The following is an 18659-nucleotide window of genomic DNA, read 5'->3' on the forward strand; positions in this document are numbered from 1 at the left end:
TAAATTGTGCTTTTCTTTTCCGTCGCCCATCTGTTACTGAGGGGTCGCACTGTGTGTGATTGACACATTCGTACATCATTTTAATCTCAATGTGTGAACCGGGATGAGAGAATTTGAACTGTTCTATTTTAATACTTTGTCAACCATGCCAATGTTGTTTCTCCCTTTAGACAAAAAAGTCCCTTATTTTAATAAAGCAGGAGATCCTAAAATCTAAACGCAATGTTATGTTTCTGGAAAAAAGGAGGTTTTAGGCATGAAAAGATTAAAGATAAACCCATTTTGGAGGTGACCAACTAAATGCCCTCGAAGTGGTATAGCCGGTTTAAAGTTGAAGAACAGTATATTGGCAAGTCACAAAACAAAGGCCAATCTCAAATGAAGTAATTGTATTGTAATGTCATAAGTCACAGTATGCCATACAAAATATCTAAAAAGTCATGCAGTCTGGCATAAATAAAAAAAAAGAACTGCAAAAAATGTGTATGCCATAAAAATAAATATCTTTTGTCATGACAATATTGTATACCATTAGATGATTATAAGACAGTCATACAAAAGTAATACATTCTAATGACCTTGTTTGTATGCCATTCAGTCATAGTATAAAATAAAACAGAAATCTCACAATATGTAATTGAAGTCAGTTTGTCACAAAATAGTTAAGAGTATTACAAAATAAATAAAACAATCATCTCATTAAGCTGTGCCATAACAAAGTCTTTGTATAGTTAGCCGCGAAGTAGAAGTAACGCCTTGTGGTTGTTAGCCTCCGAGAGCGACATAATAACACAAGAGAAAACTATCAGTCAATTAGTTTATTTCACACTGAAAGAAAACAGTTGAGTGCATCTCTGATATTAGGATCTCAAGTGAGGAATGTTGTTAATAAGCTAGGAAACAGTGGGACCTCCACACGTCAGCGTGATGAGGGTTGGGATGTTTGGAGTATCAGCAATGTTGGAAAAGAGTTCAACTTTAATGCTCCCAAACTGAGTCGAGTGTAGAGAACACCTGGAGCAGCGCTCAGTGGTGGAAGAGACGCAGGTTGGTGTGCACCAGAGTGATGCCTTGCTCATTACAGGCGGTAATCACCACCTGGTCAGCAGCAGAGCCGGCTGGAGCAGCGATGTACTTCACGCCACTCTACAGACAGAAACAGGGAGAGACGTGAGTGAAGACGATTGGAAAGCTCGTCAGTGTCAGACAGTAGTTTCCAAAAGATACAAGTTCAGCAGGTGTCTTCAGACCATTCCCAAGCAATTTATTAATAAAGTGCATACAGTGGGAAAGGTGCGTTATATTGACCTGTTTGGCACGATCGATGTTATCTCTGAAGGGGAAGAAGGCGTCGGAGCTGACGGCCACGGCCTTCAGAGAGCTGATCCAGTTCTTCTTTTCAGTCTCTGACAGAGGCTCGGGTACCTCTTCATATTTTGACTTCCAAACTGCCAAGTCTGGGCCCTGTCGACGCATATAGGACATTTAATTTATTCTCAATATCTCAACATGACATTGAACATCAGACATCAGCAGCAGACGCGTGGGCTGTGCGTACACACGTCCAGATGTAAACATGGTTACCCTCTTACCTCTCCAATGGTGCCGCTGACGTACTGGTCGATTGCGTTGGCCATCTCTGCTCGCTTCACACCACTACAAAACTTCATGCTCAGGACACGAGGGTGGTGTCTCAGCCACCAGTTATCCGCCTTGTCACCAGCCAGCCGCATGCAGTGGATACGAGACTGCTGACCGGCGCCAATACCAACAACCTGGAAAACAGACGAGAAAACACAAAGAATTTTTTTTTGGCTCATCCAGATGCCCCTCTCCTCCTCACATCTGCCTGCTCTTACCTGTCCATCTTTAGCATAGCAGACAGAGTTGGACTGAGTGTACTTGACAGCAATGGTTGCCACGGCGAGGTCACGCACAGCTTCCTCCGAGAGCTTATCGACATAGAAACGATCAAAAGGGTGCTCACTTGTCAATTACATAGAATTATGTCAATAATTAAATAATGAGTCGAAATGACAAAGCAGGATGAGAAGGTAAAAACACTGCAGTGACTCACCGAGCCTTCGGAGACAACGTTGCTGAAGAATTCCTTGTCGATAAGAGCTCCGTTCCTCTTTTGCTTGAGATAGAGGCCGAACAACACTCTGACCTCGGCCTCATCAGGCTCGTAGTCTGGATCCATCTTGGACAAAGAAAAACAGAAAATGTATCCAAGCCCTAATTGTAACCGTCCTTATATACACAAATACAAAAATGAAGATGATAAATCTCTCACCTGAAGCACACAGTAGTTGCCACCCTTCTTTTTGGAGAGGATCTTGAGGGCCTCCTCGTCATAGCCAGGAGCAATGATACCATCCGACACCTGAGAGCAAGCACATGTCGTCATGGTAAAAAATACAAATGTATAAATAATTATTTCCATTTATTTGTGTTGTAGGACACAGCTTTACCTCTCTTGATATGATCTTGGCAGTGGGAACGTCGCAAACATCTGACACAGCAATGAAGTCGCCAAAAGAAGACATGCGGTCGGAGCCTCTCGCCCTGGCGTAGGCCGTGGCCAGCGGGGTGAGGTCCTTCAGCATGTCGTGCACCATGCACACTTTGGCTTCCTCCTCAGTCAGAGGAACTCCTACTGCAGCTCCTTCAGAGGAAACACAAGAGTCATCATAAGTCAAGGCACTTCAAATCTAAAGAGTGTGTTTGCGGTTCCGTCTTGGTCTTACCAGCAGGGCTGACGTGCTTGAAGGAGGCGGCAGCCGCCATGCCGAGGGTGCCCTTTAACTCTCTGACCAGCTGCCAGGCGTTCAGAGCGTCACACAAGTTGATGAAGCCGGGGGAGCCGTTGACCACTGAGAGGGGGCAACAGTAATGATGTTTCGGGATAAATGTATAGTTTTCTCCCCATCTCCCTCTACTCCTGTCATATTTCTTGGATCAAATCTTCTACCGCACTGTAGAGATAACAAAATCCATCTGCCAGCACCTCCAACTCAGCGAGCCAGCATTAATCTTCTCATCTGACTCTCCACGACGAAGCAAAATAAGACTATTTATCAAAATGGTAAACTAGTCCTTAAAAAAATAAATAATAATCAAACAATGACGACACGTTCAATTCAGTTGAGGTGTAGCCGGGTCTACCTTTGAGGGGTAGGGCTGGGCGCAGGGTGTAGAGTTGGGCGGGTGCTTGGTGAGGGTTCATGCCGTAGCGCAGAGGCAGCTGGGAAACACCGCGGCTGTACTGACCACGAAAGTAGTCCGATATGGCCTCGTCATACTGCGCCGTGTGTGTGAAGGCCTGAAGAACATCAAATACACTGCGATGACACAAAAAACTATTCATGTACATCATCCTCTTGTAATGTGTACCAAAGCCAGAGTTATTAACCACAACGACTTCACCCATATTCAACAGGCCGCCATCTCAGATACAACCTCCAAAACAGTGTCAGTCCCTCAGACTCGCCTTTAAACTCGTGGTGAGCTTTTGAGGCGGTAGCACCAACGCTGTGGAAGGCTCTGCCTGCACCCCGAATGTTTGCAGATGCAATAGTATCATTTAAACTCCATCTCAACACAACTTTTAACACTGGCATTTGGTTAATCTAAATATTCTATGGCCTTCTTTTTGTCCTGTTCCTTTACTGCAGCAACTTTTACTGTGCATTCTAATTTGCTCTTTAAACTGTTTGTTTTGGCTCCTGTTATTGACAAATTGTTTTAATTGACTACTGCACTTTGTGACACTGATAAGTGCAATATAAATAAACTTTACTTAAACACATTAAAAATCACTTCAAACCGATAATGAGTATTGTTTAACATCTATAACATGACCCCAAAGAAACACAACTTCTGTAACCGTCATGTTAAACTCAGTAACCCGAAACACACTTGTGCTAGAAAGCCAAGTCTGGACTTTGTCTTGCACTGACCATCATCTCTAACCCTCATCTCTAAACAAACATAAACAGGTGTGAAATAATACAGACACAATATGGTGACTTAAAGAAAATTATCTAAATTGAGGGATATGATGAAACGTATTTATTATATTAACTGACTTTTGCCTCAGAACTCTTAGTATTTCCTCATGTTTTGTAGGAACCCATCACCTCATAGAAGCAAACGGTAAGATTCACCTCTTATGACAAAGTCTTTGCCACAGTTGAGATTAGACTGGTACAAGTCTGGATATTGACGGGGCAGAGTTAACGAGTGTTAAGAGGAAAATGTGATGAGAAGATAGAGGTCGGCCAACAGAAAGCCCAATTTAAGTCTTCCCCACTTTCAAAATGTTCAGCTCAGGATTATAAAAAAGGAAATTAGTTGTGTCCCTTCCCTCGCATCAAGACGATAAGCCCATCAAGCCAAATGTGAAATATCCAAACAGCTTGTTAAGAAAGACCAACAGTCCAAAACTGAGATACTCAGTTTACTATCACAGAAAACAAGCAAAGACGTATGAGTCAGAAAGGTCACCCTGAATATGCACCCTTGCACAAGTTCAGTTCATATGGTGCAAACTGGTGGGGAGGAAGAAAGACATTACTTTGAGGGCCAGAGTCCTTCGGGTTTCCAGGGTTGTGTCTTTGTCTGCTGAACTCTCCATCTCCTTGGCAACCACTGAATAGTCAGCAGGATCACACACTATGGTGACCCGAGCGTGATTCTTGGCCGCTGCTCTTAACAGAGTTACGCCACCTGAGGAGAGAAAGATTTTTTTTTACACGTGCATGCTAATAATCTGCTTTGATTTTTAATGCAATGTGAAATATTCACCTTTAGATTGTTTACTACAAGCACACAATCTCCTCTGCACAACTCACCGATATCAATCTGCTCCACAGCATCTTCCACTGGAACATTCGGGGTGGAGACGGTCTTCACAAATGGGTAGAGGTTGCACACCGCCACGCTTAAAAAGAGCAAACAGAACAATGATGAAGGTCAATACACAGACTTCACATCATGCACAACAAAACTTCCATTCAGGGTAGTTTGAGTCACTTTGTATTCTAGCTTTCACACTGTGGTCATGCTCATCACCTCTCAGAATTTAATTCTTTAAAGGGTAGTTTAACAAAAAAATAAAAAATAACTACTGTGTGGATCAATCTATTTTATTATTATTTATCGTTTCATCTTGCACATCTAATTTTTTTTCCTTAAGCACACATTTAATGCCTTTTTAAGTCCAGAACCTCAAAGATATCACATAAATAAAAAAAAGACAATAGAAAAGCACATCCTCACATTAATTAAGTTGAAACCTGAGAATGTTGGCATTTATTTGATAAGAGACTAAACATATTAATCCACCATCACAACTGTTGATTAGCCAATTGACCATTTCAGCACAGCTGCTTTTAAAACTGCAGCATGACAACAGACTGTGTCCTGCTTTTCTGGCCTTTTAGTAACATTGTTGCCAACGTTTCTATCGTACATAGTATTCTTGTGTCACACTTGTATCGCTCTGTGTGATCAACAGTGTGAGCTTCTCCTCAACACACTCATCCTCTATCTTTTAAATCACATGCTCCCAAATAACTTCAGAAGACAAGGAAATATAGATTGCAATGCATCCATCTGATGTCTTGTTTAATTCTCCAATGACAAGATATCTCATCTTATGGTAAATTATTCTTGTCCTGAATAAAATGAGTGTCACAGGACCAGCTTACAGCAGGAGCAGCAGCTTGCCAATAAACCAGCTGCTAATCAATTACACGTGTGCTTTCTAATGGTGGACACAAGTCTGCCCTCTAACCCTCTTAGCTTGTGATCGACCACAGGTCATGCATGCTCTTTGACCTGGCTTTTTTTTTAGGAATTACTCAATCTTGTTGCCCCTAAATCTTCACCATGTCATCACAATGACGAGGCTGCTTTAAAAAAAAAAATTTACAAGACTTTTTTGCCACTGCTCCTCTCACCGGACGAGGCTGTAGCCCATCTTCTCCATGTCTGCGGCGTCACTGGGGGTTTTCCTGGCCAGGATACCCCCATGGACCGCGGGGTGCAGGGTCTTCACTCGGCCCCCCAGCATCTCCGGATGTCCCGTCAGCTCCGACACATCTCTGACACACAGCGGAGACACCGACAGGTCACACGGGACAGCCCCCACAGGTGGCCGCTAGCTTCAGGTACATTTGGGAGAATTTTACTTTATTTTCAGAAGACCACTTCAGCACTCACCTGACCGCCAGCCCCGCATCCCGCAGGGCTTTGGCTGTGCCCCCCGAGGCGACCAGAGACAGCCCAACATCCACCAGCCGCTTGGCAAAGTCCACCAGTCCACTTTTGTCCGACACGCTCAAGAGTGCTGCGAGGACAGACACAAAGGACACGGAGTAAAACACCGTCGCGCATGTTCACTTCTCACAAGAGCGAGAAGGTGCTTAGGGAGGTTAGAGCCGACCACGTTGGCTCAAGTTAGCCAGCAAGCTAGCGTCGTGGTGTCGCGGGTCAAAACTTTATAGCGACGACAGGCGAATGAAGCGAACTTGAAGGGAACCACTTACCGAGCTCCGAGGAGGCCATGCTGCCGGGTCCGTGTACGTTTTGTTAGTTTGTTTTTTCGTTTCATTCCAAATACGGAATACGGAAATCACGTGGTTTTTTCGTTTTCCGTTTGAAAACCAAAAACGGAAAAACGGAATACCACCTCCGTATTTCGTTTCTGCTGTCTGAAACCAAAAACGACAGAACGGAAGTGCTTAAAATGAAGTCAAAATAAAAGCCAGTGATACATATTCGTATTACCTTAGAAGAATATTAATTAATCAATATAAAGAATAAAGAATTAAACGGGATATTTTAACGATGCAAACACATAGCAGGGTAACGTTAGAAGAATATTAATTAGTCAATATAAAGAATAAAGAATTAAACCTGGATATGTTGGCGACAGTGGTGACGACGGGAAGTTTAATATTCATGTACACAGCAAGAATCACCTTCTCACTTAATCGTTGCATTGTTTGATGCAACACAGTTCCTAATATAGATTAATCAAAGTAATGTTTCTGTGCAGAGTTGTTGCTGTTATTATATTTATATTTCCACCGCAGAGTAAACGGTTCACCTTTATACCGCTAGATGGCAGTATACCTGTTCTTGATACATATGTATTTAATGCCGTTTATTTCCTCCGATATTTATGTTCATGGTTAATTTCCAGCATAGTTGTATACATCATGTATTTACTTGTTTTATTTGGGTCATTTTGTAACTAAACATTCCCACATGGAAGAGTGAGGATATGATGACCACGAGGCAATACATATTGACAATTGAAAAATAAAGAGACAGTAGTTTTTTTCTTATTAAGCAGCCTTCAGTTAGCACCCAGTCACAGCACCACCTGTGCTTCACCTGTAACCTTCATTACTACATCATCATTACATCAACGGTTAATGGGGACACGTTTTTTGGTTTATGTTTATATGTGTGTGTGTGTGTGTGTGTGTGTGTGTGTTTGTATGTGTGTGTGTATGTATATATATATGTGTGTGTGTATGTATGTGTGTGTATGTATATTAATGTGTGTATATATGTATATATATATATATATATATATATATATATATATATATATATATGATTCTTTGAAATACGTTTTTTCGAGAAATCATAGGTTAGGGCACTTATAAGCTCGTTAGCTTCAGCCTCGACCCTTCGGTCAGCCACTTTCTTCTTTTGTTGAATTATGATTGTTGTATATTTTGCTGATCGAAATAAACTAAATCATCATCAACATGTAACCTGTTCTGTTGTGACTCTGCTGTCAGTGTCTTTCTCCTCTGACTACATCACATCATCATCAACATGTAACCTGTTCTGTTGTTACTCTGCTGTCTTAGCCCTCTGACTACATCACATCATCATCATGTAGTACTTTGGTCTCCAGAAGGATGGAGCTCTGTGTTGTGTGTGAACATGTTTTGAGGAGTTGATTCCATGAGTTATTGTATCAGAGTGAAACATGGAGAGCAAAGCTCCTCTCACATCTCTAACATGTCTCACATAGTTTATAGTAGTGATTGTTAGGCGTTATTGTCTGTGTTTAGCCGTATGGCTATATCTCTGCATGTACATTTAGATAAGCCATATTCAGCTCAGAGCCTTCTTTAGCTTAGAGCAGCAGGTCATGGCCTTCTTTAGCTCAGAGCAGCAGGTCATGACCTTCTGTAGCTCAGAGCAGCAGCTCACATGTACTTATATCTGATCCAATGACATCTGCACACTTCTAGATTAGTAAAGAAAGACAATCTTTGGTATTTTCTAATTATTTGTCAAGCACAAAAAGAGGAAGCACAAAAAGAGGAAGCCTTCAGAATTAGTGGTAGCATTGCATTAGGATTACATTTCTGTATTTGAATTGTATTGCTGGATCTCAATTCCTCTGATTCTTCCATCTGCAGTTAATCTGCTCGCATGATTTACATCATCAAAGTTGTGCCTTCCAAGAGCTGTTTCAAATTAAAAGTGAATGTCAAATGTATGAACCGTCCTGACTGAGCTTCCACTGAAGCTTTATACCTGCTACAAGCTCAGGTCAAAATGGTGTTTAGTATTATGTGATTTATAGGTTGGCTCAGATTGTTTATCATTGATGTTTGTTCCTGCTGTTTGATTGTCGTGCTCAGACATCAGCTGTGTTCTTAGTGAAGCAATAGGTATCAGATTGGCATCCAAACTGAGGGTGTCAGGGTCCTTAAGCTGCCCTTCATAAACAAGCGAGGTTCCCAACCACATAGGGGTCCTCCTCCAGTGGGAAATCTTCACACTGGGTCCAAATCTGTGATATCCGGCTGTCGGGGAGACCGATTTATGAGCCTGAAACAAGTGATACAATGGTGGCTAATGAATGAAGTTATCATGGCTTCACCGCCCGAAACCGGCTGTAACCATCTTGTGTGTGTATATTTTGGGGTGTACGTTTGTTACCTGGGTCAGAGGTCACTGAACAAGCTATCTTCCAGTGCCTTACTCACACTGGCAGGGGGTCAACACACCGTGTCACTATCAATAGTTGGTGTTACAGGTCCAGCCTTTCCCATTACAGATTAAAAATGAAATTCGTGCCAGACTTTAAAGACTGTTTATTCAAAAAGAACATATTTCTCCTTTAAACCCCCAACATTTGAAGAAAAGAAAAAAACATCCCGTCAGTTGAACCAATTAATTAAAAAGCACAGACAATAACAACTTAGACACACAAAAACATCAGCGTTGACAATTTCTCCTTGAGATGTCGATGAGGCCTTTGAGTCCATCTTTGAACGGTTGTGGCAGATTATTCACTGCATTGTCCAGCAGTACACTTGTATCAGGGCACTGCAGAGCAAATTCCCTCACTGCAGCTTCCTGGTCCTGTAAACTTGGAAATGGGTTGGTGCCAAAGTCTGACACTCGTGTCAGTGAGCCCACTTCCTGGTCGTACCAGTCTGCAGCCACAGATGCATTTGGCAAAGGTCTGTCGACAGCTTCTTTGGGCATCCATCTCTGGCCAAGTAATTTGGTATATACGCTCCTGTAATAATAATTCAATGTGGCTGTCACAACCATGCCATGTATTGCAACATGCTCCTTCTAGTATTTGATTAAACATGTTTAAGAAACATTCAATAGTAAAACATTTTGAAAATAATTATTCAAACAGCTTGTTAAGAAAGACCAACAGTCCAAAACTGAGATACCAAGCAAAGACATATCAGTCAGAAAGGTCACCCTGAATATGCACCCTTGCACAGTTCAGTTAACATATGGTGCAAACTGGTAGGAAGAAAGACATTACTTTGAGGGCCAGAGTCCTCGGGTTTCCAGCTTTGTCTGCTGAACTCTCCATCTCCTTGGCAACCACTGAATAGTCAGCAGGATCACACACTATGGTGACCCGAGCGTGATTCTTGGCCGCTGCTCTTAACAGAGTTACGCCACCTGAGGAGAGAAAGATTTTTTTTACACGTGCATGCTAATAATCTGCTTTGATTTTTAATGCAATGTGAAACATTCACCTTTAGATTGTTTACTACAAGCACACAATCTCCTCTGCACAACTCACTTCCACTGGAACATTCGGGGTGAGACGGTCTTCTAATGGGTAGAGTTGCACACACCCACGCTTAAAAAAAGAACAAACAGAACAATGATGAAGGTCAAATACACATCTTCACATGCGTACACAAACTTCCATTTCTTGTATTCTAGCTTTCACACTGTGGTCATGCTCATCACCTCTCAGAATTTAATTCTTTGGTAGTTTAACAAAAAAGTGTGGATCAATCTATTTTTATTATTTATCGTTTCATCTTGCACATCTAATTTTTTTCCTTCACACATTTAATGCCTTTTAAGTCCAACCTCTGAATATCACATAAATAAAAAAAAGACAATAGAAAAGCACATCCTCACATTAATTAAGTTGAAACCTGAGAATGTTGGCATTTATTTGATAAGAGACTAAACATATTAATCCACCATCACAACTGTTGATGAGCCAATTGACCATTTCAGCACAGCTGCTTTTAAAACTGCAGCATGACAACAGACTGTGTCCTGCTTTAGTAACATTGTTGCCAACGTTTCTATCGTACATAGTATTCTTGTGTCACACTTGTATCGCTCTGTGTGATCAACAGTGTGACCTCAACACACTCATCCTCTATCTTTTAAATCACATGCTCCCAAATAACTTCAGAAGACAAGAAATATAGATTGCAATGCATCCATCTGATGTCTTGTTTAATTCTCCAATGACAAGATATCTCATCTTATGGTAAATTATTCTTGTCCTGAATAAAATGAGTGTCACAGGACCAGCTTACAGCAGAGCAGCAGCTTTGCAAATAAACTGCTAATCAATTACACGTGTGCTTTCTAATGGGACACACAAGTCTAATCCTCTTAGCTTGTGATCGACCACAGGTCATGCATGCTCTTTGACCTGGCTTTTTTTTTAATTACTCAATCTTGTTGGTAAATCTTCACCATGTCATCACAATGACGGCTGCTGCTTAAAAAAAATTACAAGACTTTTGCCACTGCTCCCTCTCGGACGAGAGGCTGTAGCCCATCTTCTCCATGTCGTCACTGGGGTCACTGTGGCCAGGATACCCCATACCCCCATGGACAGGGTGGTCAGGGGTCTTCCCCAGCATCCATCTCCTCCCGTCCTCTCCGACACATCTCTGACACACAGCGAGACACCGACAGGTGCACACGGACAGCCCCACAGGTGGCCATATTCAGGTTTTGGGAGAATTTTACTTTATTTTCACCGCAGGGCTTTGCTGCCCCCCCCCGAGACCAGAGAGAGCCCAACATCCACCAGCCCGCTTGCAAAGTCCACTCAGTCACTTTGTCAAAGGACACGGAGTAAAACACCGTGCATGTTCACTTCTCACAAGAGCGAGAAGGTGCTTAGGGTTAGAGCGACCACGTTTGGCTCAAGTTTAGCAGCAAAGCGTCGTCGTGGTGTCGTCAAAACTTTATAGCGACGACAGGCGAATGAAGCGAACTTGAAGGGAACCACTTACCGAGCTCCGAGGACCCTGCCGGTCTGCGCGCGCGGAGCGGGTCTCCCTTCAGCCTTTGCTCGGCGCAACCTGCAAACTGCGGAGTGAGAATGAGGAGGAGAGAAGCTGAGGAACTTCCAGCAGCGTTTCACTGCTTCATCATGTGCTTCAAAAGTAGAAAAAGTCCCGCCCTGCCAGAGTCGCCCCGCCCCTCTGACACACAGTGCACCCAAAAGAGCCACGCGGCGTAGAAAATACGCATTTAGATCCACAACAATACAAACAATCGAACAGTGTTCAGGGACTAGTGCATGTATGGCTCATCCCCCATATTACAGTCTGACTTTGTACACATGAACAATTGAGTTGTATTGAGACTCTAATAAAATATAGACATATATTTAGTTTTGAATGTGTTTAAATGAAAGTCACAAAATATAATTCACATCATCGGTGTAAATCTAACCCAACCCAGTTATATCTAATTTCAAGATTTCTCAATTTGATTTAATAAGATTAAAATACTAATATTACATTATATTATTGTTATTATGATTATGATTATTATACAATTGCAATTATAGGAAATACCTTTTGCAGAAACTAACAAAATATGTTTATGATCATCTCTTATATATTTTAGAAACCCCAGAGCTGTTCGGAAATAGTATAGATCAAATATTGACTGAAGTAGATTTGCACAATCATTGAATATCTCTGCTAATGATTTGAGTCGAGTCAGGCGAAGTGTATTCTTTTTTTGCCACAAGAGGGCAGGGCAGACATGGACCATGTTCATACTGCGAGACACAATTATATATTTCAGATCAACATTATTTATCCACACTAACGTAAACGTTAATTACAATGTAAGCTGAGATGTATGTGGGCTGTGTCCCACCCACAGGTGTACTTTAGTTTATATTCTATTCATGTTATAATGTGTCTCTCGCACTATTTTATGTTTAGATTTAGATTTAGTTTTTTTAATACACATGTAAGCAGCATTATTGGAGGGAGGCTGAGACTTTAGATTTTAATGACCAACTCCTGCTTCTGTAATTGTTGTGCATATGATGAAAAAAATATCTAATTATATGTTACTAAAACATTTTTTTTCCTAAATCAAAAAAATGATTTAAATCAATGAGACTATATGATATATATATATATATCATTTGTTATTTTATTTCATTTTCATGGCAAGATATTTTTGCTCAACAGTATTTGAAGGTTACACTGACACCAAGAAAGGCCAACATCATCACTGCGTCCATAATTGGTCAAACACCTGTAACCGCCGTTTCCTGCAGCAATAAATGACGCTCATGAATACGCATCACGCCTTTTCAATAAACTTTATTGGCAAAAAACTGTGCCTTTTTTCTCCTTTGGAACCGCGTTTTAAGTCGGACAGATGTGGATTTATTGGGCTCCGTCACTCACTCGTTTACTCGGCCATTAGTTAAGTGACAGGCAGGGCCCGCGGAAACCGGCACCAATATTTGCGTTAAAAGATCGGGCAATCTGTTCATATTTTACGTAATGAGTCCGACATTTTGCTGATTGATTAAACTATGGGGTGTAAATATTTTAAGGGTGCCCTGATTTATCATCTAACAAATGCACAGACAAAAAAAAGGCCGCTTTCTTGGTTTAACTATGAAAATGTTTCTGGTAACTGCTCGACGTCTGAGGGGCCGAGGTGACGTCGCAGAGGGCGAGCTGAGTGATTCAATAGACGGTGAAACATTTTTATCGAAAGACACGCGCTTCACTATATAGCGTTATTGGTTAAAAGAAAGAAAGAGGCGGTCAGGTCGTCAGCACTTTCGTCGGGCTGGCTGTTGAGGGAGACTGACAGCAGGGACTTACGCAGGGATTTTTTAATCAACATGACTGGTGTATTCAGATTAAATTAGACGAAAACCGGAATCAATGCCCTCTCTACATTGCTGCGCTGCTTGATCAATTAACTGTGATTTTTTGTTCTGAGGGGCCTGTGTCATAAAACAGGCCACAAGTCATTCATCACGCAGCTGACAAGTCACACAACTAAATTAGCTCTTATTGATTCGCATGATTTTTCATCAGCCAAATTAAAAGCTGCAGTTTGATTGAGGTTCGGCCTGCAAGCTTGTTATGTATTCTATTCGCCCCCATTAAATCAAATCTGAAAAAAGTTCAATGAAAACTCCTCTGAAGTCCTTTGAGTTGACTGGAAGTGTTGATGTCGGGGACTGGACCGGATGTGTGAGGCTGCAGCATCCGGCCTCAGCCAGGTTGGTGAAAGCTGCTGTCACTTAAAGGACTGAAAGTTTAGATCGTAAGAAGATATTTATGCTTCATTCTGTTCGATGTGCTTGACTCTATTCCAACCAAGTCACATGCACGTTGTGAGAGGGGTTAACCAAAATAGTGACACATATATTTACACAACAGATGTATGTATATGTATATATTTATTTGTATGTATATATATATATTTATATATACATACAAATACATATATACATACATATAAATAAATGTATATATACATGTATATATTTACATATATATATATATACATACAAATTATATACATACATATAAATAAATGTATATATATACATGTATATATTTACATATATATACATACATACATCTGTTGTGTAAATATATGAGTCACTAGTTTCGTTAACCCCTCTCACAATTTGTGACCCGGTTGGAATAGACCCGTTGACAGAAAACCACGTGGAAAGTGTACTTTCAATCGTTCAAGTGGAAGAAGTCTCTGTTGCATGATAACTCTGGGACTCTTGACACTTTCTTATGGGTTTTCAGCAGAAGCCATGTGCTAGTCTCCACTAAAAGAGTGTTTAAATGCACTCCCAATCATTATAGAGGGGTGTGAGTGTAGTTAAGAATGCATTTAATCACTATATAAGCATGTGACATGTGGTCTGAGAAGGGGCCAAACGACACCGTGCTGCATGTTCTGCAATCTGCTCTTTAATCACAACCCTTACATGGGCGGCCATTAAAACGCCCCGTCGCAGTTACAGTTACACACACTCATCATGTTGTTGCACTTGGAAATTAAAATGGGCCCGTGTGACATCACCATCAGGCTTTTGATGGCTTTACTTCCTCTTCATCAGCTTAATTATTTAGCTATCAGTAAACCCCACAGAGTAATTAATATCTGAGAGCTTTTGTAATAAATTTAAAGTAAGAACTGAGAATTTGCTTTTCTTTGCTATACCAGCGGATGTGAACGAGAAAAGAAGAAGTTGAAGACGGCGGGAATACAAGGAGTTTTTCTTCTCTGTTCTGTCGGGTTGTGTTATGTGAATTATTTCTTTCTTTTGATCAAGTCAGTATGTGTCTTAATATGACTTTTTCTGTATCTCTGTCTGTGTGTCATGTCTGTCTGTCTGCTGCTCCCCCTTTTGTCCAGTTTTGAATACCTCAAGATCTATTGGATGAATTGCAATGAAATGTTGCTTTGACATGTATGTTCCCGAGAGGATGATCCCAAAGACTTCATGGTCCTCTGACTTTTCATTTAGCTCCATCAGAGTAAAATGTATTTGTTTCATCACCAACTATCTGCAAAACTTGAGATGTCATGATGCCCACCTGCTGGTGAACATGGTGAAACATATATAAGCTTGTTGGCATTATTGATAAAAGGCTAATCGGGAACCTTGATCAGCAATCTAGACATTTTAAAGTTTAGTTTTTATTTTGCTCTATTTTTTGTATTTTACATTTACACCACAAACAAGTTTCAGATAAATACATGTACGATTCATCTTTGCAATCATTTCAATAAATTAAGTTCATTTACATGGAAGTGACAATAACAAATTCATGAACACCATCGAGAACAAAGGAATCCCAGCAATATTGACACATGAAATGCACAAAAGTAATATGTGAGATGTTTGGCGATGTGCCCCCCCTCCCCCTCCCTAAACATCTGGAGAAGCAGATGTTTTTTAGTTTGAGTTGTGTCTTCAGTCACAACACCATGCACAAAGCTGTATATGTTTTATTTATTGTCTTCATGATGCAGTGGAGGCATTTGCACTGTACGCATACACTGCAGCCTCAGCCATGTGTGTTCACTGGGTGGAGCTCCAGCTGTCAGCGGATGGAGCAAAGACGAGGTGACGAGAAGGTGATTGGCATCGAAACAGCAACATTTTGGGAGGAAATGAGAACCTTTTTAATTGTATTTCTTAGCATGCTAAAAAATGTACAGTTGAGAAGATTTTATTCACAGATGGTTTATAAAGTATATTTGTGGCATTTGTCCGGGGATTGTCCGTGACCACAAGCACAGACGTGTCCCAGTGTAACATGTCTGTAATTCTCATGAAACCACACTGGCGTTTCCCCGAGTGTCTGTTCACAGTCCTGCCATGATCTTCCTGCTGTCACCTCCTCCTCCTCCTACGTCCTCCAGCTCCTCGTCAGAGAATGGGCTGTGGGGACTGTCGCCAACATCGGTGCTGCTCTGCAAGAAGTCCTTGGCTCGCGGCATCCCAACAGGAAAACCACGCTGGGCATCCTCCTCCTCCTCTTCCTCCTCCTCCTCTTCCTCCTCCTCCTCCTCTTCCTCCAGATCGAGTTCTATCAGTCTGTCGTCTGTGTTTGCAGCTTTTCGGCTCTCCTTTGTTTTGTCTTTGGTTGTTTTTCCTCCGCTGCGTGGTTGCTTGACCTCAGACTGGGCAGAGGTGGAGGAGGCCTGCTCCTTCGCCTTCCGGCTGCGTTTCCACTTCATCCTCCGGTTCTGGAACCAGATCTTGACCTGCCGAGAGACGAGAGGGCAACGGACATGTGTTCACGAGATGGTCCCAAATATTATTTTTTATTTTTCCACTGATACTAAGGAGCAAGTTACGCATTTTATTCTGCAGAACTTGAAATACAATTAAAAAATCATTGTTCATTAATTATACACATACCTCTTTTTCTTTGCTCTTTTACACACTACTTTAAACTCCATACTTTTAATATATCACTGTTGTTGATTAAATATTCTCATGTAATTCATCAATGCTACCAGAAATATGATGGAAAATATAATGAAAATAGAAACACAGAACAATATTTAAATCTTACTTATCCTAATGCATTTAGTTTGCTGAGAAATTACCTTAGTTTTGATATTACAATATCGCCACAATAATAAATACAAAATCCAATAGTGTGTCGTAATGTGTAATATAATCTGCATGTCCGCACATCATGTGCCCTTAATTTAAAATAAACTCCTCTTTGTTGAATTAGAACATAATCTGACATTTCAGCATGTCAGTCACAAATAGTTAAATAATTAATAACTGTTTAAGAGTGAAGGTATACTTCATATATAACTGTTCACATGCAGGGACGCATCACACACGGCTGCTGATGGGGTTTTATTTTACTCTTTGTAGGCTTTCAGCTCATGTTTGTTTTAGTTTTTCAGGACACAAATGTTTTACACGATTGTATTGGAAATGCTATTTGCCGTTTTATAGTCAAGCTATTGAACTCTGATTGTTGTTATTGCTGCAGGGATGAAAAGAGATTTCTCTATAACTGAATCAATTATCCTGGTTAAATATCTAATAAATAAAAAGCACAGGTGTCATCCAAGTAATCATCCTGCTCATATTACTAATGTGTGTTAAAATCCAGTTATAGTGCAATGTTTGTGTTCACTTTGAGACTGAGAGCTGAACAAGAATATTATGTCTTAATTTCAGTCATTTGTCTGTGTCTTTGTCTTGTGGTATTCAATGTGATGGGTCCTCGTCTCCTTCTTGTTTTATACATTTTAACATTGATATGATCCCTGTGGCTCCTGAAGTGGACTGGTATCTCCTCCTACCTGTGTTTCGGTCAGCATGAGTGAGGTGGCCACTTCAAAGCGTTTGGGTCTGGAGAGGTATTTGTTGAGCTTGAACTGGTTCTCCAGCTCCAGCAGCTGCTGACTGGTGAAGGCGGTGCGAGGCCTCCGGCACTTCCCCAACAGACCGGCCTGGGGCCCCGCTGGAGGAGGAAGAGATACGTTATCCTGATTTTATGACAACTTATTTGATACCACTCATGGGCTTTCTTTTGAATTGTTGACACGCAATATCTAAATATTTTTGTTTTGATATTTCAAGTAACATTTATTTTCTAATATCTGCCCTTTTAATTAAATATGTTGACAATAACTGCCAGCCGTCTTATTTATTTAATGCTAAGGACATGGAAGTCCAATATGCTGTGGCTTCGGAACAGGCCCACATATGCCCGCATTCTCTCGCCATCATTAACTATAATAGCTTTACTCCAGTTTATTGTTGACGGAGGGACACGGCAGAAGCGGGCGAGGGGCCATAAAAACACAGGCATGCCATTAACTTAATGAAAATTCAATGAAGGCTTTTGGGATTTTATTGATGAACTACAGAGCGTTTTAGGCGTTTGTTTATAGTTTCGTCATCACACAAAGACAATTTTCATCGTGTTGGCGTTTATAGAGAAATAAATGGGCCAAAATTAAAATATGACACACGCAGTCAACAGAGGCCAGTCAGGGCGATGTGACTGTTACCACAGAATATATGACAATCAGCGCCCAACCTTGAATAATTATTATAATAATAAAAGTGTAGAAAGCATGGAAAACTGAAATAGATGGCAAAGAAAAATATACTGCCTGTAAAATGAATTCAGCACAGAAAGCTCTTTGAAGAATTTAAAAAAGCGGAAACCATGTTTGTGTCTCATGTTCGAAATTGTATATTGTGTGTCAAAAACTCTGACCCGCACAGAAGGACAATAGCCGGAACAGACTTAAGTGTTATATAATTTGGATACTGAATTGAGTATTCTTAAAAAGGAAACAAGATAACAAGCTCACAATAAACAAGCAACAACTGACAACGAGCTATGAACGTATATGCATATAATTAATTAAGCATGTTATCTGTAATAATTGCATATATTAATTTCAACCTAACATTGATATTAATAGTCTCAACCGAACAAAAATAGTTTAGTCAAAAATCAACTGGTTTCATTCGACTGTAAATGTTTGTGTTCAATGAGTTTACAACACCTGCGGTTCTTCCGAGG

General features: G+C 40.8%; 2 protein-coding genes across 3 annotated transcripts in view; both read right to left on the reverse strand.

Annotated features, from left to right (window-relative positions):
* Positions 1 to 803: 803 nt before the first annotated feature.
* On the reverse strand, positions 804 to 11692 carry atic (5-aminoimidazole-4-carboxamide ribonucleotide formyltransferase/IMP cyclohydrolase). The gene is made up of 15 exons (XM_056412034.1): positions 11589 to 11692; positions 6555 to 6574; positions 6229 to 6355; positions 5967 to 6110; positions 4857 to 4945; positions 4580 to 4731; positions 3169 to 3325; positions 2751 to 2876; positions 2475 to 2668; positions 2297 to 2386; positions 2078 to 2203; positions 1860 to 1952; positions 1593 to 1775; positions 1309 to 1464; positions 804 to 1146 (listed from the first exon to the last, which is right to left on the reverse strand). The coding sequence occupies exons 2-15, from the start codon at positions 6571 to 6573 to the stop codon at positions 1027 to 1029; spliced, it is 1776 nt and encodes a 591-aa protein (XP_056268009.1). The 5' UTR covers position 6574; positions 11589 to 11692; the 3' UTR covers positions 804 to 1026.
* A 4572-nt stretch (positions 11693 to 16264) lies between these two features.
* Positions 16265 to 18659, reverse strand: part of stk16 (serine/threonine kinase 16) — a 32906-nt gene continuing 30511 nt past the window's right edge. For both annotated transcript variants that reach the window (XM_056412954.1, XM_056412952.1), the window contains exons 11-12: positions 17422 to 17582; positions 16265 to 16353 (exon numbers count right to left, since the gene is read on the reverse strand). In XM_056412954.1, coding sequence (XP_056268929.1) covers positions 17456 to 17582 — 127 coding nt within the window. In that variant the 3' untranslated portion in view covers positions 16265 to 16353; positions 17422 to 17455. The remainder of the gene's footprint in view (positions 16354 to 17421; positions 17583 to 18659) is intronic.

The sequence above is a fragment of the Pseudoliparis swirei genome, chromosome 4, assembly GCF_029220125.1.
Source record: "Pseudoliparis swirei isolate HS2019 ecotype Mariana Trench chromosome 4, NWPU_hadal_v1, whole genome shotgun sequence".
NCBI classification, from domain to species: Eukaryota; Metazoa; Chordata; class Actinopteri; order Perciformes; family Liparidae; genus Pseudoliparis; species Pseudoliparis swirei.